General features: G+C 32.3%; 4 protein-coding genes across 4 annotated transcripts; 3 read left to right on the forward strand and 1 right to left on the reverse strand.

Moving 5' to 3' along the window:
• The first annotated feature begins 1117 nt into the window (after positions 1-1117).
• On the forward strand, positions 1118-4959 carry LOC127258907 (uncharacterized). The gene is made up of 8 exons (XM_051285972.1): positions 1118-1483; positions 1905-2014; positions 2110-2166; positions 2266-2565; positions 2844-3085; positions 3767-4073; positions 4154-4427; positions 4515-4959. The coding sequence occupies exons 1-8, from the start codon at positions 1274-1276 to the stop codon at positions 4767-4769; spliced, it is 1755 nt and encodes a 584-aa protein (XP_051141929.1). The 5' UTR covers positions 1118-1273; the 3' UTR covers positions 4770-4959.
• Positions 4960-5039: 80 nt separating this feature from the next.
• Positions 5040-8131, forward strand: LOC127258908 (pentatricopeptide repeat-containing protein At5g59600-like). Its single transcript, XM_051285973.1, has 2 exons — positions 5040-6770; positions 8043-8131. Exon 1 carries the CDS (start codon positions 5040-5042, stop codon positions 6654-6656), a length of 1617 nt encoding a protein of 538 aa, XP_051141930.1. The 3' UTR covers positions 6657-6770; positions 8043-8131.
• Positions 8132-9355: 1224 nt separating this feature from the next.
• On the forward strand, positions 9356-11958 carry LOC127258909 (uncharacterized). The gene is made up of 2 exons (XM_051285974.1): positions 9356-9790; positions 10720-11958. The coding sequence occupies exon 2, from the start codon at positions 10760-10762 to the stop codon at positions 11162-11164; it is 405 nt and encodes a 134-aa protein (XP_051141931.1). The 5' UTR covers positions 9356-9790; positions 10720-10759; the 3' UTR covers positions 11165-11958.
• LOC127258906 (linoleate 13S-lipoxygenase 2-1, chloroplastic) lies at positions 11306-22399 on the reverse strand. Its single transcript, XM_051285971.1, has 9 exons — positions 21966-22399; positions 16523-16794; positions 13939-14185; positions 13434-13754; positions 13269-13354; positions 12981-13091; positions 12592-12893; positions 12246-12512; positions 11306-12162 (listed from the first exon to the last, which is right to left on the reverse strand). The coding sequence occupies exons 1-9, from the start codon at positions 22342-22344 to the stop codon at positions 11403-11405; spliced, it is 2745 nt and encodes a 914-aa protein (XP_051141928.1). The 5' UTR covers positions 22345-22399; the 3' UTR covers positions 11306-11402.
• Between the last annotated feature and the right edge of the window lie 3033 nt (positions 22400-25432).

A 25432-nucleotide genomic window follows, 5' to 3' on the forward strand; every position in this document is an offset into this window, starting at 1 on the left:
TTAATTGCAATCCATTGTAAAAAACTTGTGAGTAGAGACAGTGAGATGTGAAATTCCATTTTGAGAATAGTCTTGTTAGATAGAATATTTTGTGGAGTATGTTGAGTAGATTTTACAAATAAAATAAAATGTGAGTTGTTAGCTTGATCGATTTTGAATGAGTTGATATGAGTTTGGGTTGGAACCTCCAAATGTAGGTCACGTGTGACCGAACTAGTTATTAATTTTGTGTGTTTCGTTTTTTTGTTTACAAAACCTGTATGTTATTTGATCATCTCATAAATTGTCTGTGTAAATCTACTTGTATCTACGTTTGTGTTGTTTAATTATTATTGTTGTTATTTGTTTGTTGCGACGGATTTAATCGAATTTGGGACTAACAGTAATAAACAATTGTCTTTTTTTTTTTTTTTACTAAATTCCACTGATTAAATCAATTAATTGAATTAAGTAATAATTAATTATCATAAACATCACGGAAGACTTCATTCTGATTTTTTTATTATTTTATTAAATTATAATATACTCTATCGGTCTCAACTTTAAAGAAAGACTTCATTCTGATTTTCTTATTCTTTTATTAAATTATAATATATTCTCCCTGTCTCAACTTTAAAGATTTTTTTTGAAATTTTAAAAATTAAAAGGTATTTTGGTATTAGTGTATGATTATTATTATTTTTTATAATGTGAAAATTTGCAATCCTTACGAGTGGAACATGACCTCAAATATAGTATCCTTCAAACTAGACCTGAAAATACAAATTACATTAGACGAACTGTGGCAAGTGAATATCAAAATTATTTTTTTCTAAAATAAAAAATTAAATATTTTTAAGTAAAAAAAACAAAAATAATAAGAAAAATATACTGTATATATTCGCCTATTGAAAATAACAAAAATGATATATTTCTTTTGCTCAAAATTTCAAATTTTAAAAACTATGTGTTTCTAAAAAAATATATATATTTTTTTTTCACAAAATAAAAAAATAGTATATTATTTTAATATCAACTCAATATCAATCGCATCTAAACAAACTTACCCTAAAATATTAGATGCAGTAAAAACCTCCGCAGTTTCTTTAATTTAACACAGATGGGTCAAAATGTCAAAACGATTAAAACAAAAATCTTCTTTCCCGAGACGCCGGGTTCACTCTGGGGCATTTCTTCCATCCATCGCCGCCGTCTCCCTCCACCTCCACCGCTTCTCGATTTCCATAAACTCATTCTTCAATCTCCTCCCTTCTATCTTCCTCCCGAATTTCTAATGGATCGCGATTTTTCTCCTGCCGCTGCTGGTCCCTCCCTCGACGCTATTTCGGACAGCTTGAAGAATCAATCTTTGGAGGATGACAATCGTAATGAGGACAGTAACAGTCAAAATAGGGTCAATTTGAAGCTGGAAGAACTGAAATGGGATCACTCCTTTGTTCGAGAGCTTCCCGGCGATCCAATTACCGATTTAACTCCACGAGAGGTTTGTCTATTCATTTTTTTTTTTTTTTTAATTTTATTTTCACTGCTTTGCTGACTTCCGAATTGTAGTTTTTGAAGCTTCGAGTTTGGATTAGTTTGGCTCTCAAACATTTAGCATGTTTAGTGTTTTATAAATCAATTCGATCGCCGATGCATCATCCTAGCACGATTAGGTTTTATTTGCTTCGATTTTTCTTGCTCGTATATGAATTTCCTGAATATTTTGCAATTCTATTTCAATACATTTCCAGTATTAATAATACCTTTGGAGGATAATGCTTTTTTTGGTTTTTGCTGATGGAATGCTTTTATGCTGTTAATAATTGGGCATTGGTTTAACTGAAATTCATAGAAAAGCTTCTCAAGTTTCCTCAATATATTCAGTTGGATGCGATCATATGTTGTCTTGCTACTTTGTGCAGGTATTACACGCCTGCTATACAACAGTTTTTCCGTCTGCAGAGGTTGATAACCCTCAACTTGTGGCTTGGTCGGAGTCAGTTGCAGAGTTACTTGATTTAGATCCTCGAGAGTAATTCAATTGTCTAACTTGTTTGTTTTATATCAAGTGAAGTTCTTCCTATAATTCTGTTGATATCTTCATGTATAATGTGTTTTAATTCTCAGATTCGAAAGGCCTGACCTTGCACAAATATTCTCTGGAGCTTCTCCTCTTGTTGGAATGTAAGTGTCACTTTATACCTCTTTTCTATATTTTTGTCTTTTGTTATTTCGGTTTATTGGTGGCTATACGAGCCGCATATTTTGCCTTGAATTTTACAGAATGCCTTATGCTCAATGCTATGGAGGACATCAGTTTGGAATGTGGGCTGGGCAATTGGGTGATGGTCGAGCTATTACGCTTGGAGAGATTCTCAATTCCAAGTCTGAGAGATGGGAGTTGCAGCTTAAGGGTGCTGGGAGGACTCCATACAGCCGATTTGCTGATGGTCTTGCAGTATTGCGCAGTAGCATCCGGGAATTCCTCTGCAGTGAGGCAATGCACAATCTTGGAATCCCAACAACTCGAGCATTGTGTCTGGTGACAACTGGAAAATATGTTACCCGAGACATGTTTTATGAGTAAGTCTTTGGAGCTTTGTTTTGATATGTTCTTACCTCGTAACCAAGGGTTATGAAAAATATTACACTACTTTCCTATATATATATATATATTTCTCTGCTGATTTTATGCAATATTTGTAGATAGAGACAGCACTGAAAACCAAATTTTAACAGCTTTAATCTTGTTATGAACTTTCTATGCATCTTGTAAAATGAATACTCTGTAATGATTATGTTTTCATATATCTTTATGTCTTTGCTTCCTTGTTTTCATGTATGGGCTCTTTTACGTGCAGTGGGAATCCAAAGGATGAGCCCGGTGCAATTGTTTGCAGAGTAGCTCAATCCTTTCTTCGATTTGGTTCATACCAAATACATGCGACTAGAGATGATTTTGATCTTGTTCACAAACTGGCCGACTATTGCATCAGACATCACTTTCCCCATTTAGAGAACCTGAGCAAAAGTGACACTCTGTCATTTACCACTGGTGAAGGAGATGATTCAGTTGTGGATTTAACTTCAAACAAGTATGCCGGTGAGTAATCATTTTGTAGATAAGAACATCCCCCTTACTATAATTTATTCCCGAGCATATATCTTGTTCTAATTATTTTAAATGATAATCTTTATCGTATCAATTGCCTCTGTACTTTGTAACGCTCGTTCAATTGCTATGCATTTGACACTGCAATCATTCGACTCCCAAGGCTACAAGTGTTTTTTTACTCTTAGACTCTAGTCCTGCTAGAAGCTTATTGATAGGGCACACCCATTGTTTTATACCTGACTTTAAATTCATATCTTTTGTTGTCTCTTAGGAACTTCTGAAAAATCTACTATAAAGCTGGAAGATAGTTTTCTGCTTATGTGTAATTATTAACTTTTATTTAATCAGAACTTTAGTGGCCGATTACTTACCTTATCGTCTCAAATGAACTACCATATATGATCAAGCTACTACTTCGCCTATAACATCTATAAGAATTAACCAATTGGGACATGCATGAATGGTATCTTTAATTCAACTAAAAGATTCAAGTACATTTTTTATTGGAAGTTCTTCATTCCAAGAAATGTTCTATATTTGTTTCGTTTATGTTGAAACTACCGGCTCCGGATGAATTCTTCTGATTTATGTTTATTACTTTTTTCCTTTTTGGAAAGATAACTTCATTCAACAAGCTCATTTATTTTTGTTTGCAATGCCAACTGACAGCTTGGGCGGTCGAAGTTGCCGAGCTTACAGCCTCCTTAGTTGCCAAGTGGCAAGCAATTGGATTCACCCACGGAGTGTTGAATACGGATAACATGAGCGTACTGGGACTTACCATCGATTATGGTCCTTTTGGCTTCTTAGATGCTTTTGATCCGAGTTATACCCCAAATATCACCGATCTTCCTGGTAGACGGTACTGCTTTGCAAACCAACCCGACATTGGCTCATGGAACATCGCTCAGTTTGCCACGACTCTCTCCTCTGCCCAGTTGATTAACAAGAAGGAAACCGATTATATTATAGAGAGGTATTCTTCATTACATTTCTTATCATGAGTTTTAACAGCTCTATGCCCGTGACACCTGCTGTTGATGTATTATCTATCAGGTATGGAACGAAGTTTATGGATGAGTATCAAGCTTTAGTGACCAAGAAACTCGGTCTCCCCAAGTACAACAAGCAACTCATCAGTGATCTCCTGAAAAATATGGCGGTCGATAAAGTTGACTATACAAACTTCTTTCGTTTGCTTTCAAATGTTAAATCTGATCCTGCCATTCCAGAAGAGTCGCTTTTGGTTCCTCTGAAGGCCGTTCTGTTGGACATTGGCAAAGAACGTCGCGATGCTTGGACCTCCTGGGTGAAATCTTACATACAAGAGGCTAGTTATCTCTCTCTCTCTCTATATATATATGTATGTGTGTATATATGTATGTTAAATTGTTAATGTCCATAGCTTCTGTTGCAGCTTGCTGAGAGTGACTTATCCGACGAGGAGAGGAAAACATCGATGAACTCAGTGAATCCCAAGTACATACTTAGAAACTATCTATGTCAAAGCGCCATCGACGCAGCAGAACTCGGAGACTTTGAAGAAGTTCGTCGCCTGCTAAAAGTCATGGAACGGCCATACGACGATCAGCCTGGAATGGAAAAATATGCTCGCTTACCGCCGGCTTGGGCTTATCGTCCCGGAGTCAGCATGCTCTCCTGCTCCTCTTAACTCTTATGCATCCCTCTCTCTAATCACTGAAGAGACGAGCACACAATGTAGATACAAATAGCAGCAGCATTCATTGTGTTTTTGCTCTGTAATGTTTTAAAAGCTGTAGCCTTTACCACCTTCACATATTTGTTCGTTCTGTTATATGCACATTTGGCTATGAGAGAAATCTATTTATATGTTTCAGAAATTCATTGTACACAATCTTGCAGAGTTTATGATTCAGTATGAATTTATGTATAATAGGAGGGAAGAAAGTGGATCGTTGGAATGTACGGCAGGATGAGGAGATTGTTGTTTTCACCAGGTAAAGTTTTCATTGACAGTTGCAGTTTGTTATTGCAGAGATGCATGAAGACGAAGGCACTGAATCCGTGCAAGCAAGTCCACGCGTTGATGGTGACGAAGCAGGTCGACATGGATTGCTTGTCGATGAGCTCGAGGCTGATAGCGGCATACGCCTGTTGCAGAGATTTGAATTCTTCGAAGCTACTACTGCAAGGAACTCCAAACCCTAACGCATTCGCCTTCAATTGGATGATTATGGCGTTGGTTGAGTTAGGGTTTCTTGAAGAGGCTGTTCGGTACTTTTCGTTGTTACAAGAATCGAGGAGCAGCAGCGCGTACCCAAACAGGTACACTTTTTCTGTGATCTTGAAAGCTTGCGTCGGTTTGATGGATTTGGATTTGGGGAGACAAGTTCATGGCCTGATTTACAAAATCGGACTGGAAAAGGTTGCGTTGGTGTGCAATGGGTTGATCGATATGTATAGATTGTGTGGGGAGATATTCTGTGCAGGTAAAGTGTTCGACGAAATGCCTGAACGGGATATTGCTTCATGGACTACGATGATCTGTGGGTATGCTGATTCAGGAAACATCCGAGAGGCTGTTGCCCTGTTTAAAAGAATGAGGTTGGCCGGCGTCGAGCCAAATGAGTTTACGTGGAGCGCGATCATCGCCGGTCACTCGAGGATCGGGGATTGTGATGGTGCATTCACTTTGTTTTCTCAGATGGACAAAGATGGATTAGTCCCTGATTTGGTTACATGGAATGCAATGCTTTCTGGTTTTGTGCAAAACCAGAGGGGTGTTGAAGCTTTAGAATTGTTTCGACGTATGTTAATGTCCGGGATCAAGCCTAATCAAGTGACCGTTACAGTGGTGCTCCCGGCGTGCAATATGGCTGGTGCGATTGTTCGCGGGAGAGAAATCCATGGAGCGATTTACAGAACGGGTCTCGAAATCAATGCCTTTGTTGTCACTGCACTTGTTGACATGTACTCGAAAAGTGGGAGGGTAAAAGATGCATCGACAGTTTTCAGCTCCATTTGTGATAAGAATGCAGCATCTTGGAATGCTATGATCGGATGCTATGGAAGGCACGGGATGGTAGATTGCGCATTCGAGCTTTTCGAGAGGATGCTGAGTGAAGGACTACAGCCGAATGAAGTTACACTAACTTCTGTTCTGTACGCTTTTAGCCATGGCGGTCTAGTGCAGAAGGGCCTCGAAATATTTAGGTCTATGGATTTGTTTGGGGTCGAACCAAGTAAAGAACATTACTCTTGTTTGATTGATCTTCTGTGCCGGGTTGGGAAACTGGACGAGGCATACGATTACATTAAGGAGATTGGTGTGAAAGCCACAGATTCGATCATCGGAGCCTTCCTCAATGGCTGCAAGATCCATGAAAGGCATGATCTTGCTGAAAAGATCTCTGAACATTACAAGATGGAACCGAAGACGCCTGGGGATTTTGTGACACTCTCAAACATATATGCCTCCGAGGGCAAGTGGGGAGACGTTCGCGATGTAAGGGAAGCCATGAAGGACAAGAAAGTTCGGAAAAACCCGGGTTTTAGCTCATTCAACTCAGAATTGTAACTTGCCATCACATATCAATGAAAGATTCCAAATGTTTGCAGTAAAAGATGAAACTGGAAGCTATCTTCGACAATGGCGCTGAATTTCTCCTTCGGAGCTTCAATTCGACTCACTGTAGGTACTTAACTCTCTCATTTTTCTTATAACTTTTCTTGATGATGCTTAGCTTTCATGGTAGTCAAATTATCAAATTTAATCTCATTCTTTACCTTCATCCATCACTTTATTTGCCAAAAATTGGAAATATGTTTACAATACTTATACAAACATGAAGCACTAGAATGAGAATCTCCTTGATCATACTTTCATAAATCTTTTTAATGTCATTTCCATTTTTCTGAAAAAAAAAATCTGTTATTGTTAATCTTTAGCAATCAAGTTTGATTGACATTGGGAAAGATTCAATACAACAATATTATTATAATTTCAGTTGCTTCTTGCTGCAGTCTGAAGTTTGTTTCCATTCATGGCCATAATTGCTGAATCTTAAATTTAGGTGTGAGAAACAAATTATAGGTAGATATTATAATTATTGATTAAATTTTGGCCTTTCCTTTTCTTTCACACTTTGCTCTGTTTATTGTTTTCTTTTCTTTTACATTTAATCTATCTATAGTAGCATTTCTTTTAATGGAAATTCATAACAGGTAAGTAACTTTTAAGGGATAGTACACAGATTTTTGTGCTTGAGGAACTCTTAGACTTGACCCTATGATTTCTGTGCATAATAAATAATCAATTGTTTGGTCCAAAAAGGGCATCCTACATTGTGAATTAGAACCATAAAATAATACTAATGATAATAAAATAAAGGAACCGACCAAAAGTCTATAGGTGTGTTATTGTGTTTGGTCTGATTTTAATGTTTTCTTTTATTATTATTTTTTAATTATAAATTCTGGGTACATAATATTCTTTTAATAAACAATCTTGTTTTACCTTCAATACAATTTTTTTATTGCAAATTTTTGTTGCATATCAAATTTATCATATGAGTGTGAGTGATGACACTTTTTCCAGAATGATCTCTCACTTGGTTTCCCACTTTTAGGACACCCACACCCATTCTCTCACTCCTTTTTTCTTTTTTTTTTTTTCTCTCTCCTCAGTTTGTAAAACTCTGTTCTTTTTCAGCATAAATATTTGTTTGGGTTGGATCAGAACTCCATAAATGCTGTCATTATCAATGTTTCTAATATGTGGCAACTTTCACATATGTTCACTTTGTTTCCATCTCTGTTGGATTGTATTTTGAATATGATTGAATAATTTGAATTTATATTGTTTAATAGATTGATAATAATTTTACTATAAATTGATTCGAAAACATGTGTAAATACACAACACACACACCATATTTATTTCAATGCAATTATTTGAATTTAGCTACAGAGAAAGGCACACATCCCTTTCCTTCCCAGTCGAAAACCGAAGAATGTTCAAAACTCCCGACCACGTCGGGGCTGCCCAATTGCCACAACATCTCACACTGAAAAAAAAAAAAAAAAAAAAAACAAAAAAGAAAAAAAGAAAAACAAACAAACAATCTGTGGTTGTCTTTTGCTGGAATTTTGGTTTTGCAGCGAAGATTGGATCCTGCTCGAATGTTGAACCAAGTTAGGGTGAGATGGAGATCAAAGATTGCCTTGAAGCTCCTTAAATTAATTTCAGCGGTCCGGTTGCTCATCATCATCAATGTGGCTTCCATAATTGAAGCCTGCTACACTCTCATGAACTCTTTTAATGACTGTCTGATCTACCACATGACATCTTCGAGTCGAATTGGATTGGATCGGATGAGCTCATAAAGGTAAGAGACTTTTTATGGGGTAACATTACATGTGATTGATTAGTGTTAGCTAACATCTACCTTTTTAAATGCTGTGGTTGGTTCCATTGATCATTTCTTGACAAAAGAGTGCAAAGTGTTCCTCCCTCCTTTGTGTTTCTATAATTTTGTGAAAGGTTAAGTCTTGGGTATATTTAGATGCCGTTTTGAATAGCTTTTGGGCAGTGTATTGTTTTACTATAGCAAGGGAAATACTTGGAAACTTCTGCTCCATTGACCAAAAATGAAGAAAATATAAATCTATAGTTAAATCTAATAGCTTGCAAGTAAATTGTATTAGAGGGATTGTTGTAGTTACGAGTTTATTCTTTACTATTTATACCATTAATTTTTATATAAAATTATAAAGATCGAATAATAAAATATTACTATAATAAACGTGTAGCTGATAAGATTTGAAGATGTTTGAAATCTAAATATCAGAATCTACTGTCACAAAGTTAATCTCACACCATTAGTCATTCTTACTTAACAATACAAGCCTTTAAAGTTTAAAGGTGTGTTTGTCTGTGAGTTTTAGTTTTTGGGTGTGAATTTTTTAATAATAAAAAGTTGAACTGGAATAATTATTTAATGTGATATAAATAAAGGTTGATATGATGTTTTGAATGTAAAATAAATTTATAGTATAATATAAAAAAAAAAAATTATTGTTTGATGTGATATTTTTTTTTTTAGAAAAAATTAATAATAAAAATATATAGTAAAATGTACAAAATAACTCAACCTAGATGTTTACTATGGATGGGGCAGATAGAGTGAGAGTCAGAGAGAGTAAAAAATAGAGCTGTAATTCAATTTTGTCCCACACTAGAACAACACAACACGGACTTACACACTTGTTATCGTAGATTTAGACCCCACTTTAATTTGTTGATGCTGCAGCTGCACTCCTCTCTGTCTCTCTCTATCTCTTCTCTTTCTCTCTCTCCACCACCAGCAGCTGCAGCACAATCTGCAAAGCCATTCAACAAATATCTATCTATTAATCTCCTCCTCCACGCTTTGTGTGTGTCTCGCTCTCTCAAGAACTGTCAATCTGTTGTTGCTGGTGTGTTCTTCCTGTTTCGATTTTCTTGATCTGTAAAGATCGGAGTTTTATTGACTCTTCTTGGAAGTGGAAGTGGAAGTGGAAGTAGCGTCGTCGTCTCCACAGTTCCAAATCTTCCTCTCTGGTCTGGTGGATAATTTCTTCTCTTCTATTTGGGCAATCGAAGATTCACTCATTTGGAGCATTGGTTTGGCAGATTGGGATGGAATGATTTTGTCGACACTTCCCTTGCTAGTAAGTGATGATATTGATATTGATATTTGATTCATTATAAACTGTAATTCTCTCTCTCTCTACTATGTCTGTCTGTATCCATGGATCTGATCTGCCCTTGGATTTGAGTTGATTTGATTTGCTTGATTCGTTTAGTCATCGCCATATTTAGAGATTCATTTGTTCTGTTTTGTTCTGCTCTGCATGTTGATGTGTTGATGTCTTCCCTTTACTTTAAGTTCAAATTTCTCTTTAAACTTCCATTTCTTGACTCGAATCAGATGGGATGTTGGTAGTCATTCTCAAGTTTGGAATCAGATTAGTAACCAGGGAGTATATTCTTTTGTTTCTTTCTTGCATTTTGAAGCTGATCTCCTATTGCCATGGCTTTTAGATCTCTGAGATATATATGAGAATTGTGATTTATATGTATGCTGAGAAAAGATTCTTCTTGTGCCGTACACTCGTGAGTATCTGGTTGTGTTTTTGGTTTTGGGGTTTCGATTGACCATTGATTTAAATGTAGTAATGTTCAGTTATTTTGCGAAAATTACTATAACTATTTTGGGTTCTACAAAGAAAAGAACTGTATTTTGTTATGCTTTGATGATTTGTTTTCCCTTGAGTTCTATAGGATAATATTTATCCTATGTAGTTGATGAGGTTCGAATTCGACAAAGTCTAGTTGATGTAAGTTTGCCATGGTAGTTGAGATTCATCGAAGTTCTTTTGAGATATGGAATTAGCTCATAGGTTTGTTTCATTGTTACTATCGATCTAACAACGATTTCTTCTATTCGAGTATGGCTGCTGGTTGTTCTTGCTTTCGGTTTTGTAATCTTCTCATGATTGAAGCTATCTGTCTTGTGTTATTCGGCGATTCGCCTGTTTTCATGCCTGTGTTATGTACATTTGTTTGAGCAGCAGATTTTACGTTGTTTCTTTCGCAGGAATTCGAATAAGGTTTGCGATAATATCAGGCGTTGGACAATGGGGAGGGGTCGAGCGAAAGGAAAGAAGCACAATGTGGCTAGTCAAGACGATCCTGGGAGCGGCGAGGAAGAAAAGATTCCGGCGCAGAAGAGACGAGGGAGGCCGCAGAAGCCACTCAAAGACGATGTCGATGAAGAAGACTTCGAAGTGCAGAAGATAGAAGACGACGGGAGCGAGGAAGACACGACGGGAACACCAAACAAAGACGCGAATGGGAAGAAACGAAAAAGGAATTCTCCCGGGGCGGAGAAAGTCGAGGAGGCGAAAAAAGAGGAAAATGTCGATGTCACAAAATCGAGCGTCGAGGACGAGTCGAATGTTTGCCGCAGCATTCGTCCGAATAGGAACAGGCGAAAGAACACGCCTCGTCGCGCAGCCGAGGCCGTCGTGGAATGCAGCTGAGAGAGGCACACCCTTCTCCTCTTGTTCTCGCATTGTCGTCGTTAATTTTTCTTACATTATCATGGCATGTTTTCGACGCTTAATTTTATTCCGGCGATGAGATTATCGAGTTTGTTATATCGTTAATCGCTAACCATCGAATGATCAGAAAAAAAGCCGCGACAGGCCATTTATTCTTTCGCAAAAATCATGATGTTTGAAGGCATTCGTCGGATACAAAGGCTCGAGACACCGATCGCTAAATCGAAATGCTGTTAGGGATGCCTTTCCCCGTCACGCCGGGCTCAGAAAATGGTTTCAGAAGCTGGTACGGGACGACTCCCGCCCCCGTCCTGTTCAATAGACTCGGGTCTGCGTTCCGAGCATCGATGATTCCTTCGATCTCCTTCAGCCTGCCGCTGAATCTCTCAAACGCAGCGTTGATGATCTTATCGTGCGCAAAGTACGGCTCGATCTGCTCTCCGATATACTCCTCGTCGGGTGAGTGCGTCGACAGAATATCTAAAACGGCCATAACCAGCGTCGCCTGAAGCTGCGACGGGAAACACTCGAGCAGGAATTCCTCTGGCCGTTCCATGAAACTTTCGCGCTCTTGCTCCTTGGGGTCCTCGGTTGGCATCGGCTTCCGAGCGATGGTAGGCCGGTTCGGGAAGTATCCGGCGAAGTCGAACTGGCCGAAATTCACTGCAGCGTGGTGGCCAGAAGTTATCCATATGATAATCGTCAAGATTCCGATCAAGTCTTCCGGCGAGTTCAGCTCCGGCCACCATTTCTCGTCCTTCTTATCGGCGTGGCCGACAGTTCGGATTTCGTCCCACCACGCTTGGAGCTCGGTATCCGATTTCACGATGCTGTCATCCTCATAGTAGTACTCGACGTAGTCCGAGACCCATTGTTTGATCGCGTCCCAGATGAGTAACCCGTCATTGGCGTAAGGGTAGTCGGGGATCGTCATCTTCAGGCCATGCGGCTCGTTCGGATCCTCGACAGCCAGTCCCCTGAAATCGATCCAAACCCAACGCGATTCATACTCCCGCTGGATATCGAAGATCTTCGGTAACAGAGTGTATGGAAAATTTACCTGCTGATCAAATCTGCCGGGAGCGCCTGCTCGTCGAATCGCCAGAGTTTGTCGTAAACGACAGAACTCAGCTCGATCGCGTACTTGAGCGGGGAGAACGTAGTCTCGATGATCCCGCCTCCGTTGATAAGGGCGCTTCGAGCTAATCCGTTGATTTCCATCGTGTACCGGAAGTGAGGATGCAAGATTCGGTAAATCGGGTGCATTGCGCTCAGCTGCCGATTCGTCGCGATGATGTAAGGCTCCGTGCAACAATGCGTCCGCAGCCTGAGTCGAGCAAAGATTAGTTTTTTTTTCGGAAGCTGCAACGGTTCGAGTGTTTGAGAAAATAAAATTACGGCGTTACCAGTGGCTGACTAATTGATGATAACCGGTGTCGTGCGCGAGGACGTGGGCTTTCGCGAGCCTCCATAGCCAAACTCCGGTGGCATCCCAGCTTTCGGCGTATACTTGCTTCCACTGGGGCTTCCCGTCCATCGGTGGTCGAACAAGCTCGATGGCGAGAGGCCTTAATGTGCCTTTGGGAGTCAAGAAAAACAGCGTTCGGGATCCATAAAATGTTGTCCCTTCTTGCTCTCGAACCTTGCTCACGAATGGTAAAAATGCGTCGTGATAATCCAGCATGAAGAGCTTCTTCTGCTTCACCGCCTGCGTTCGATTAAAAGATTTAGATGATACGAAAGGAACGAGATGTTTGCTAATGAAGATTAATCCGTGAGTTCTCGATGTTCTTGCCTCCTCGACTGACATTACGCCTCCGATTTCTTCGTATATAATCTCCGTCGTGATTGCTGATTCCGGAGGCCCGTATATCTCCGGGTCAAGCGCGCTCTTCAACGGCCATTCCTGTAATCGGACAAAAAAGACTCTACTCTCAGCAATTCTCTATGAATTCGAACTGTACATTTACCGACGATTTTGAACGAACTTTCCAAAGCATCAAATCAAATACAAGAGGTCAAAACTCGCTGAAATCGCGACATGATTCGAAGGAAACGAACGCAATCGAAATCGAAGACATACCGTAACCAGTTTAATACAGCATGGATTGAGACCTGCTAGAGTTTGTCTTCCAAATTCAGAATCCCTAAGCCACGAAAACTTATCTCCTGCAATGAATTCGAAGAATAAAAACCAGCAAAGAACTAACTAAACATCACATCAATGGCGGAGAGATCGTGAAATTACTGTCGATCAGTTCAGGAGTTTCGAACTGCAGGACGTTATTCCGCAAGTCGGAGACTGCTCTCACCACTCTAGGTATGATATTCCCCAAAAATCCAGTCGTCGGAATATCCGGAAGCAGAACTCCTTCGTTGAACAGAGAATCGATAGCCGTGAAATGCGGAAATCCTTGGTCTGTATCCACGACCGATGACTTCAGCGAAGGGAACAATCCATGGAGCACAGAGTACACCGTCTTCGCCGAGAAGGTAACCTGCTTTACCTCCGAGAACGCCTCATCTCTCGGAACGTACACATCGTTGGCTCGCGATTCCGACAATGGATCTGCAATTTCAAATCGATGGAATCCAATTTACGCAATTCAATTCAGGAATTTTCGATGCAAAATCGAAAGCACTTCACGAATCGTAACCAACATTGAAACACTATTCAAAGTCTAAGCTAGGCATTTTGATAAACACATGGTGTGCATCATCTTCTCCGATCGGTTAGGAGGAAAGGAACTCACCTGCCTTAGTCATCGGACGGCCAGTCCTGCACCGGCGAGGGTAGGGGCGCTCGGGACCGCCGAGAACGGGGCGCGCCAATTTCTCACCGTTGTCAGGATCGTCAGGATTGCCGAGATCGTTGTATACATCGTAATCGTAAATCCGGTCGCTCGTCTGGCGCTCCCCGGTGCCGTCGCCTCGGAGAATCTCGAGCTCCCTCTCTCTGAACCGCCGGAGTCCCTCCGGCGTTTGGGATGGAACGTATGACTGTACGCCGCCATAGAAATGTGAAAAACTACACTTTAGTCCCATAATTTATATAAATTACGTATTAATGAAGTTTTATCAAGGATGTATTTTTGATCGTAGTAAAATTTTGAACTAAAATATTTTTTTAATCTTATAATTAAGTATTCATTTTTTTTTTCACATAATTTTAAAAATATTAGTATTATATTAGGATATAGTAGGAATAAAGTAAAAATAACTAAAATAATTTTATCAGTATTGTGTGCTATAAATGTAATGGTATCTGTGTAATATATTGTAAGTTGTAAGTGTATTTGTAATGTTAGGCAGATAGTACCGTTACTGAAATACATATTTTGTTATGAAACAGACTAAATAGAAAAATGGACAGTAGGACAGAGGGAGTAGTAAAATTTTGAATTTAAATAGTTGTTTGATGTAATATAAATATGTAGTGATATAATATTTTGAATGTAAAATTTAATTTTAATGTAATATAATAAAAATAAATAAATGTTTGATTTGATATTTTTTTAAAAAAATAAAATTAAAATACTAAAACTGAAAATCAAATCTCACAAGTAAACACACCCAAATAGTCTCTCCCTTCCAATTCCCTTCCAATTTGAAAATAGCTAATTTCATTTGGGCACTAGATAAATGAGTTTTGAGTGGATCCAATAAATAAAAGATTAATTACTACTAATAATTAGTTTATTACCATGGTAAAATAGCAATACAAATTGTTTGAGCAGTTGATATAAATTAAATTTAATATATTTTATAAAAAATTTATTATGAATAAATAAATAGTATTAAAATTTTAAGGGTGTGTTTGTTTGGGGAATTAGAATTTAAATACACTGTTCATTTCAATTTTTTTCTCTAAAACATCAATCAAACACTTATTTTTTATTTTTATATTATACTAAAAATAAAATTTTATATTTAAAACATTACATTAACACTTATTTATATCAGATCATTCCACTATTTAAATTCAAATTTTTTACTCACTCATAAAAATAAGATACATCAACTGCAAAAACATTTATGACAAACAAATAATTTATTCTAATCACCATAGAGTGTTTTAAACTTGAGATTATTATAGTATAAATATATTTGTGAAATTTCTAGCTAAACCTTTTATTAATAAGAAATAAAATAAATAATGCTTATTGTTTATTTCTCAAAATTTTTAAAGAAATTTGTGAAAATTCTAATACAAGTTTATATAAATAAAAATAAAAGTAAAAAATAACACCATTTTCATACAAATACTTTTGTACTGCATAAAAATAAATATTATTAAAATCTTAATATAATCATATACTCCCTATGTTACATAACTATAGCCTGGGTTGTGTTTGACACGAAATTTAAAGAACATTGATAGTTGGTAAAAAATATGGGTAAATAACTTTTTTGCCATTATGAGTGTATTAGTATAAAAAGTAGTGACAATTGGATTTTGAGTTGAGATTTAAATAGTAAAAATTTTGATTTTGAATAGTTGTATAAAGTGATATAAATAGGTGTTAGATACGATGTTTTGAATGTAAAATTGATTTTTAGTATAACATAAAAAAAAAATAAGTGTTTGATTTGATATTTTTTTGGGGGGAAATGGAATGAATAGTAAATTTAAAATCCAATCCTCCAAACATATAATATTGTCTATAATTTAATAAAATATAAAATTGAGTAACATTGAATTTGTTTATTTTGTATTTTTTAATGGATATGTTTCTTATATTATTGAAAGTAATATTGATAATATTAAAAAAAATAATATTTTGTATTGAAATGTTTATTTATATTGTGAGTGGGTATGTATTAGTATACGTATATTGTCTTTTTTTAATAATATTTATAAAAAATTATTTTACCTAAAAATTATAAGTGAACAAATTGATAGTTTATTCTAAAAAAATAATCTATTAAACAAAAATAAATGAATGGAAGTGCTTGTGGTTGGGAAAACATGTAGATAAGTAAATAGATAGGTAGCCAATAAAATCGACAATAAAACATGTCCATAAGGGAGAGGGGCCAAAATGGATTTGAGGACCATTACTTCACATGTTCATTGTATTAATATTAAAAATATTTTTATATTTGTATAATTTTTTGCACAAATATTTTTATAGTAATATTATAAGACACTAATAGAAGTATTTTTGTCATTTTCCCTGAATTTGTACTACGTTTTCATATAATAATTAATATTCAAATATCAACATACAAAAAGTAAATAAGACCCTTAGAGCCGGACGGAGGTAGTATATAATAAGAAAAAAAAAACAAAAGATAATGATAATTGAGCGAAAAAATTAAACTAATTCTCGGTACCTTGTTGCAAAAGAAGACTCTATCTTCAGGATTTTCGGATTTTGGATGAATCCACGACTCGCAGCTAATATCGATTTTGCCTCCCACGTACGATCCTTCAAGAAATACGTTCCTTAAGAACATCTCCCTATGGTGTTCGTTCTCCACCATGATCGCCCCGATCTCGCCAAAGTGTGAGGGCACCTTGAAATCGACCTCGTAGTATACTTTGCCATCATCCTCATCTTTTTTGCGGGCGTACCCTTTGATCGTTTCTTTTTCCTTTCCGGTTTCTGTTTATTGCGCCCACAAATACAATTCACAATTACAATCCACAATTATAATGTATAGAGTATGTAAAGTGAATATCAAGATTTGAAATAAATTTAGGGCTTCTTTATTTATATTATCTTCGTTCATAAGATATATTTATATTTATTTTTTACACATAATTAGAAAATGATAGTATTTAGATAGTAGTTAGTAGTACTTCTATATATATATTGTCCTTATGTTTAAATTTGATATAGTGGTATTGATGTAAATAAATTTAGATCGAAGGATATTTATAATATATAATGTGGTCAAACTTATTAAGAAAATATATTTTTTGAACAAACAAAAATGAAATATATAAATCTTGTTAGTGGACAAAGGAAGTATTTTATTTTTTTTATCCAAATATTTTCTATGTATTTTTTTCTACTCAATACTTTATTTTTAATTCAAATATAAATTATTTTAACTACAAATTAATTCTGAGAAAAGTTTAAAAGGAACAAATTTTTAAATAATATATTTTAAAATGTTAATATTAATATATATATATATGAATCAATTGATTTTTGTATAATATATTTGTACATAAAAATAATATCATAATTTTTAATTATTTGTGTTTGGTTATACTTTCAGTTTTGATGTACTCTGTATTTTATCATAAAATATTATTTTTACAATAATTATATTTAAGATATTTTTTTTTAGTTATATTTGTTCCTTTAATGTCTAGTTTTGATCGAGTATTCTCTTCGTCCATCAAAAGTGTGCTCAAAATTTTTGGACGTAAAAATTAAAAATAATAGTATTTTAATGTTATTTTTTGTTTTTATTGAGAAAAAAGTAAGGGTATAATTGGAATTTTTGTGAATTGATAAAGATATAAATCATATAATAGAAATTGAGTGTAAAAAATGTAATGATATAAATGTAAATTAATGTGAAAATAATAGATAAGGAAGATGAATAGAGTATTTTTTTACTAAAAATTATATATCACACCTTTCGTGTACATATTAAAATAGTAAAATAAACACAGTTTTGATAGACATAGAGAATATTATTTACCAAGATTTTTTTTATACACTCAAAATTATCAAAATCAGTTACTTATTTATATTATAATAAATATATTATTTTAATTAATTAAAAATTTTATTGTTCCCAAATTTAAACCTCAAATAAACTTTAAAAAAACACATCGCAAGTTTGTTTAGTAATTTTCTTTTTATTATTATTTTCTTTAAAATGTTACAATTTTTTTTTTTTAAAAAAAAACATCACAATTAATGTGTTCATTTATTGTTTTTAGGTTTTTTTTTTTTTTAATTTAGCTATTTTCTAATGTTTCTTTAAAATATTCATATATAATTTTTATCTTTCATACAAATATTATAAAATATATATATATTTTTTTTATCAAAATATATTAAAATAGGAAATACAAAACAATAACACATATGAACACCAAAATGTCTAGCAATAAAACATAAAATAATCCTGTAAATATCATATATTACATTTATTATAAAATCTTCATACCATTTGAAATAAATCTTATCCTATCTTTAAAATTATAGCATTGCCCATGCTATACTATCTTTCCAGATTCTAGCAAGGATTCATTTTATTTGCATTTATATATTGTACTATTAATATGTGTATATTATATTTTTAATAATATTTATAAAAAAATTGTTCCACTTTTTTTTTTTTTTTTTGGGGGGGGGGGGTGTTGGATTTTTTTATGAATTTAAATAGTAAAAATTTTGAATTTGAATAATTGTATGATACGATGTAATAGGTGTTTATGTTATGTTTTTAATATAAAATTGATTTGTATAATATAAAATATAAAAAATAAGTATTTGATTTAATATTTTTTAGAAAAAAAATAGTGAATAATATAAATTTGCAAAAATCTCTTAAAAGAATACAAAAAAGACTGAGTGAACAAACTCTAAAGTCCAAACTCTAAAGTTAATGTTATGTTGATATACATACTCTTAAAAATTTTAATGCTAGTTATGTTTTAAATAAATATTACTACTATTAAATTAATTTTTTTTATTTAAAATATAATATCAGCATATATTTTCTACATAAAAATATTATATTCAACACTTATTTACATTAATTTAATTACATATATGTTCACAATTCTCAAAATTTTCCAAAATCTCCAAATATTTTTCTTTTTAAGCAAAAAAATATAATATATTTGATGTTAACAATGCGTAGTAGGTAAAACCTGAAGAAAGTGTCGGAATTTAAATACATGACCTCACAGAATAAGATATTTATAAGAATTAGATTAATTATTGTAACAATAGTTGCATACCTTATTTTGTCTTGAAAATAACTTTCGAATATGATATTTTATCTAGGAAAAAAAAAATGAAATGCAAAAGAATACAATAAAATTTTTGTTTTTTTTCTTGAACAAATATCAATTTCAATCTCAATTTTATATAAAACGTTAAGAACGACACTATGTTTATTTCAAGTTTTTTTTAGTTTGAATTTTGTATTTTTAATACGAATTATGGTGAAATCGTATTGCTAACATATCAAATATTATTTTTTATGAGAAGATAGAATATATATATATACCGGTAATCGTGTTGATAAATATGTGTTAGCCGAACAAACCAAAATTTTATTTAAGAAAGAACATTTTTTTAGCTGCATATATACATGAAGTTAATATTTATTATTTAATTTAAAGAATAGTTAAAAAATGCTGAGATATCTCTAAGATGTGCTTTCGTCTTATATTATTAATGAAATATAAGCTGTGTTATCTTATCTTTTTAATTATTTTTCACTATTTTATTTTATTTATAACATTAGATCATACATCAATTTCTAAACAAAATATTATATTAAATACCTAACTACTTTCACCTAAGCAACAAAAAATAATAATATAAAATAAATACAAATAAACACTTCTTCAAAGTATATATATATATATATATATTCAAAATACATAAAATTTCAGAAACAAAACCAAAATTTTACCAAACTTATCAAAAGAATATGCATTCCTATATATCTATATGGGATTCAATCGAACACATCATAAAATAGAGTACTACAAATTGTAACATTTTTTTTAAAAGAATTGATTTAGAATGTAATGTTAATTTTAAATTTTTATATAAATAATATTTTAATATGATATTTTTGTACATAACAGTACTGTATTTTTACTAAAAACTGCGTAGCTAAATAGTGTTGATTTGGATTTAAAATGATAAAAGAACAAACTCTTATAAAATTACCGAGCTAATAGTTTTTCGACGGTGCTCACAACATATAAACTATAAGACGGAGATTAAGGCGGTGACCAAGTCAAATAACATATTTGACCCGTCAACATAGACGGTGCATGTTTATATAGTACAATACTCATTTCGTCCTACATAATTTGTCCATATTTTTTATTTTCATCAATTCCACATAATTTATCCTTTCTTTTTTTGAAAATATAATTATATAATTATACACTTTAATTATATTTTATATTTTATAATTTTTTTCATCTAAATTAAAGTATTTAGTTATGTTAATCTTAATTTATAATTATTTTTACTATACAATAGTTATTTTTACTAATACACTTCTTAATTACTTATTAATCATACTTTACCTAAATTCTCGTGTCTACAGTAACACGCCCAAATTACCTACCTAGGACAGAGGAAGTATAATATTGTGTTGTATGGTAATTTATATATTGTACTATATTTTATAAATATGTTTATTGTAATGGAATCAATAATATATTATGCTGTATAGAAATATATTATACGTTGTCAAAATATGAATTGTATATTGTATTATTGTCTATCCACTATGCATTGTGACGGGTTTGTTTGTTTAGTATTTTTATTTGAATTTTTTTTTTTTGTGTCAAAAAAATTTGGACAAGCAAACACAATATATTTCTATATAATATACTCTCTCCTTCTCATATCTATCATCAATTAGTTTTTTTTATTTATAAAACTTAGTATTATATTGAGTTGTAATATAAATAAATGTAAAAATACTAAATTAACTTTATTAATATTATATGATATAAATGTACCTAATATTAGATAAATAGTTGAACCAAAATTAAAAAAAAAAAAGAATAGTTTATTAAGGTACGGACAAAATATCAATTAAACCGTGTGGATCCAAGCCTAGCCCCCTCTAATACATAAGGTGTATATATGTATTTGGATTAGATTTTTACTATTCTATCGTATTTTTTTCCTCGAAAATATCAAATCAAACACCGATTTTTTATTTTTTATATTATACTAAAAATCAATTTTACATTCAAAACATCACATCAACACCTATTTATATCACCATCATACAACTATTCAAATTCAAAATTTTTACTATTTTAATCTCAACTCAAAATCCAATCCCCCAAACAAACACAGTAATATATAAATACATATAATATATATGTATATATATATTTTTAAACATATGGGTATGTTCGAGTTTATCCAAATTTTATTATTTGGACTCTCTATTTTTTCAGGAATTTTTTTTTTTTTTTTCACAAAATATTCCTTCAAACATTATTTTCATACCAAATTCAAATAATTTTTTTTTCAAACTCATCGAAAAAACACACCCATATTTTAAATTATTTACTAATAATATACTCCTTTTATCATCAAATTGTGTGCTCAATTGATAGGGCACGAGTTTTAAAAAAAATATGTAAAAATAAAAATTTCTATATTTTTTTTGTTTTTAAAAAAAAAAAAGTGATATTTTTTTACTTAAAAAAAAAGAAACAAAAAATGATAATAGATTTGAATGAGGATAGAGTATATTTTAAATTCTAGTGTCTATTAAATAAAAATAAAAACACACACAATTGTTTGCAATCGTAAAAACTCAACCAAACACACCCCAGAATTTTCCCTCGTACTGAGAGAGCAGCCAATATTATTAACCACACGTTCAATTTCTACGGTTATCAGCTCGATCAAAACTGCTGCAGAATTTCCGTACTGGAAACATCTCCAAATCTAAAAACCTAAATCAAATAGGAATTACTATTTTTCCTGCAGTTCTATTGAATTCATGATTGCGTTAGGTTTTCCATTGATCTCTTCCCTCGCAGTATATTCCCCCAATTAATCAATCAATTAATTATCCACAGACTTACTCGGATCCAGATCGGCGGCGACGAGCTGGACGTGGAGCGTCCGCCCGAGCAGGTCGGTGATGTCGTCGAGGCCTCTGCTCAAGCCGAGGTGACTCAGCGCGCCTCCGACGGTCGGAAGCACGATTAACTGCGCTTTCACCTCTGTCGTTTTCTCAGAGCTCACGATAGCTTTTACCGCCGTGGAGGAGGAGGAGGAGCGGCGCCGCCGAAGCACGGGGAAGTTCCTCGGCTTTCTTAAGGAGAGCGGATTTCTCCGGTGAGGAATCGGAAACGGAGAACAAGCGGCGGCATTGCCTCCGACGGCGAGGGCGGGCTTTTGGGAGAGAATTAGGGTTTGGTGAGCGGAGGAAGAGGAATGAATGAGATTGTGCTTCAGCATTTTATACGGCGGCTCAATGAAGAAGAAGATGTTTAATTTTATCGATGTGGGATTTGGGGTGAGGCTGAAGCAGCTTTATATAGAACTTGAAATATATCGCTCTATAGAAATATTCTTATTAGAAAATCCCGTTGAAAAAGGAAAACGTGTTATCTGATGGAAAATTATAATTTTTTTATTTTTAATTTGATAAATTATAGTACTCTCTCCGTCCCAAACACCGTACAATATATATATATATATTTTTCTCAAACTCACTGCAAAATTTTTAAATATAAAAATAATTAATAATATTTTTATACATATATTAATACGCACTTCACTTTATCTTATCACATCACTCAAATAAAAAAAACAAATAATCATTTTTCTCTCTAATTACGTCACTTAATATCCAAATTATCTTAAATTATCATATTTAATACTACTCTCCACCTAAATTCTCGTGCTAAATATAAATATTGCACGACGTTTGGGACGGAATGAGTAGTAAATTTTAAATATATATATATAAAAAAAAAAAATGTATGTTGAATTGAATAAAGACGATTAAATGATTTGGGTAGGCGACTACTTGGTAGTAACGTGTGTATGGTCTCCTATCACTAGGCTCACCAACCAGCCGCCCCGGACCTAAGAAGAGCAATTAGCCTTATGATCATATATCTACAGTTGTATGTATGTATGTGTATGATGATGTAGCGTAACGAAGTACCGCTTAGTTGAATGTATTTTGCCTAATGTCTGTTTTGGCTGATGGATTTAGATTTGATGGATCTAGTAATTTTTTTTATTTTGCCTAATGTCGGTTTTTAGCCTATTGAATAGTTTTTTTTGCCGTCTGACAAGTAATTTAGTATTCCGTAAATTAGTATTTTTAATTAGTTTATTGAATTTAAAAAATTAATTTTGAAAAAATTGTATATTTCAGCGTTTCATATTAGATTTTTTATTATAATTTTTTCTATTCGCTTTTAAAATTAATTAATTCTTTCAAGTATATTAATATATATTTTTATTACACTATTTATTAATTATTTGGATTTTTTTTCTTCTAATAATTATAAATTCATATTTATAAATTTAAAATAATTGTTTTTTATATGTAAATTATCTTATTTATAATTTTTTTTTTTTAAAAAAAAATTAGAATAAAGATAATATAAAATATTAATATTATTGATTCATTTATATAGTATTTTTTATCACATAATATTTTTATAAAAATAAATATATTTATTTAAAATTATAAATTTAATGTAAATATATATTAATTAAAAATTAATCTAATAAAAATATATATAGTAATGATTTTTGTTCTTTTATATTTATATTATATTATTTCTAATGAAAAATATATATACTTTTCAATAATGTTGCATTAATTCTTTACAAAATATTTTAAAAATAATAAAAATAAATATCTTAATAAATTTTTCTAATTTTTAAAATTAATAATAAAATTCTATAAAAGTCTACCCATCGAAAAAACTCAACTAAATATATTGAAAATAATATATAAAATGTCCTTAATTGTTATTTTACGTATAAACAGCTAATATCAACAACTATTTTTACCAAACACTTCAATACAATCAGCTAATCGAATCAGTTAGTCAAACCAGCTAATTAAATCAACTAACAACTAATCAAATCAGCTAACAACTATCAGCTAATTGTCTAACACACTCCTAGTATTCGGTTGGCTTCCCGGCCAAAATTGACATTATGCTTCCATTTTAAAAATATATATATATATATTACCCACTCAAAATATTTTTAAAATTTTTATTTCTATATATCTTTGAAAAAACAAATATATTTATATACATTCAAAACTTCTCATTTATTTATAAATTAATTTATATTAACTATAAATAAATATTTATATATTTTTGTTTATTTGTATTATATAAAATTTTATTTTTTATAAAATGATGTTCATATTTTTTTATTTATTAAAAAATAACTAAACACATATTTTTAATTTTTTTAACCTTATATATTTTACGTCATAAATCAAATATTAATTAAATAAATCACTCTCAACCTAACTTCTAATTCAATAGTTCAACCGGTAATCAAACGCACCCTATATTTGATTATAGTTTTGATTTGAATTAATAAAAAAATGTATTTTAAAAATGTGAGATTTGAAATACTCTCTTCGTCCCATAAGTAAATATTCATTTGCCTTTTGCAAGTAATTTAGAAATATTTGTATTATATTAGGATATGGTATGAATTAAGTAGAAATGACTAAAATAACCTTATTAGTATGTGTGATATAAAGGTAATGACATTTGTGTAATATATTGTAAGTTGCAAGGGTATTTGTAATGTTAGGTAGATAATACAGTTACTAAAAAAAGAAATAGATATTTTGTTATGGGACGAACTAAAATGGAAAAATAAATACTTTATTATGAGACGGATGGAGTATATAATTGACTTCATAGGTTTTAAATTCATTATATTTTGTATTCTTTTTATGGATATATGAATGAGAAAGACGAAAAAAAATTGAAATGTATTTTTTATGGATAATGACTCTATTTACTCATTGTTTTTAGATGAATTAAAAATATATAATTTTAAATTGAGTATTTAATTTTTTTATAATAAGTATGTAATTTTTTTTATTTTTTACTTTTGTAAAAGATTTTTTTGTTGATTATTACTCCTTTCGTCTTGGCTATCATATCCACTTTATTGTAGATACGGAAATTTAATTACGATGAATATAATTAGTAAATAATTAAGAATATATTAGTAAAAATAATTACCGTATAGTAAAAATATTTATAGATTTTAAAATTTAAAATTTATAAATTAAAAATTTTAAAATAAAATTAAAGTATATAATTCTTTTTCAAAAAAAGAAAGTGATAAAATAAGTGGGACTAACGAAAATGAAAAGATAGACATGATAAATGAGACTAATGGAATATTATTTTTTAAAATCGCAATTGAAAATAGTGTTGGAAGAACAAAGTGAATATTAATGAAAAAACAAAACCAAAAGAAAAAGGAAAAAAAATAAAATGGATATGAATGAATAAAAGTTAGGGTGTGTTTGTTTGGGGGT

The sequence above is a fragment of the Andrographis paniculata genome, unplaced genomic scaffold (assembly GCF_009805555.1).
Source record: "Andrographis paniculata isolate CXL003 unplaced genomic scaffold, ASM980555v1 Contig5END, whole genome shotgun sequence".
In the NCBI taxonomy this organism is placed as follows: Eukaryota; Viridiplantae; Streptophyta; class Magnoliopsida; order Lamiales; family Acanthaceae; genus Andrographis; species Andrographis paniculata.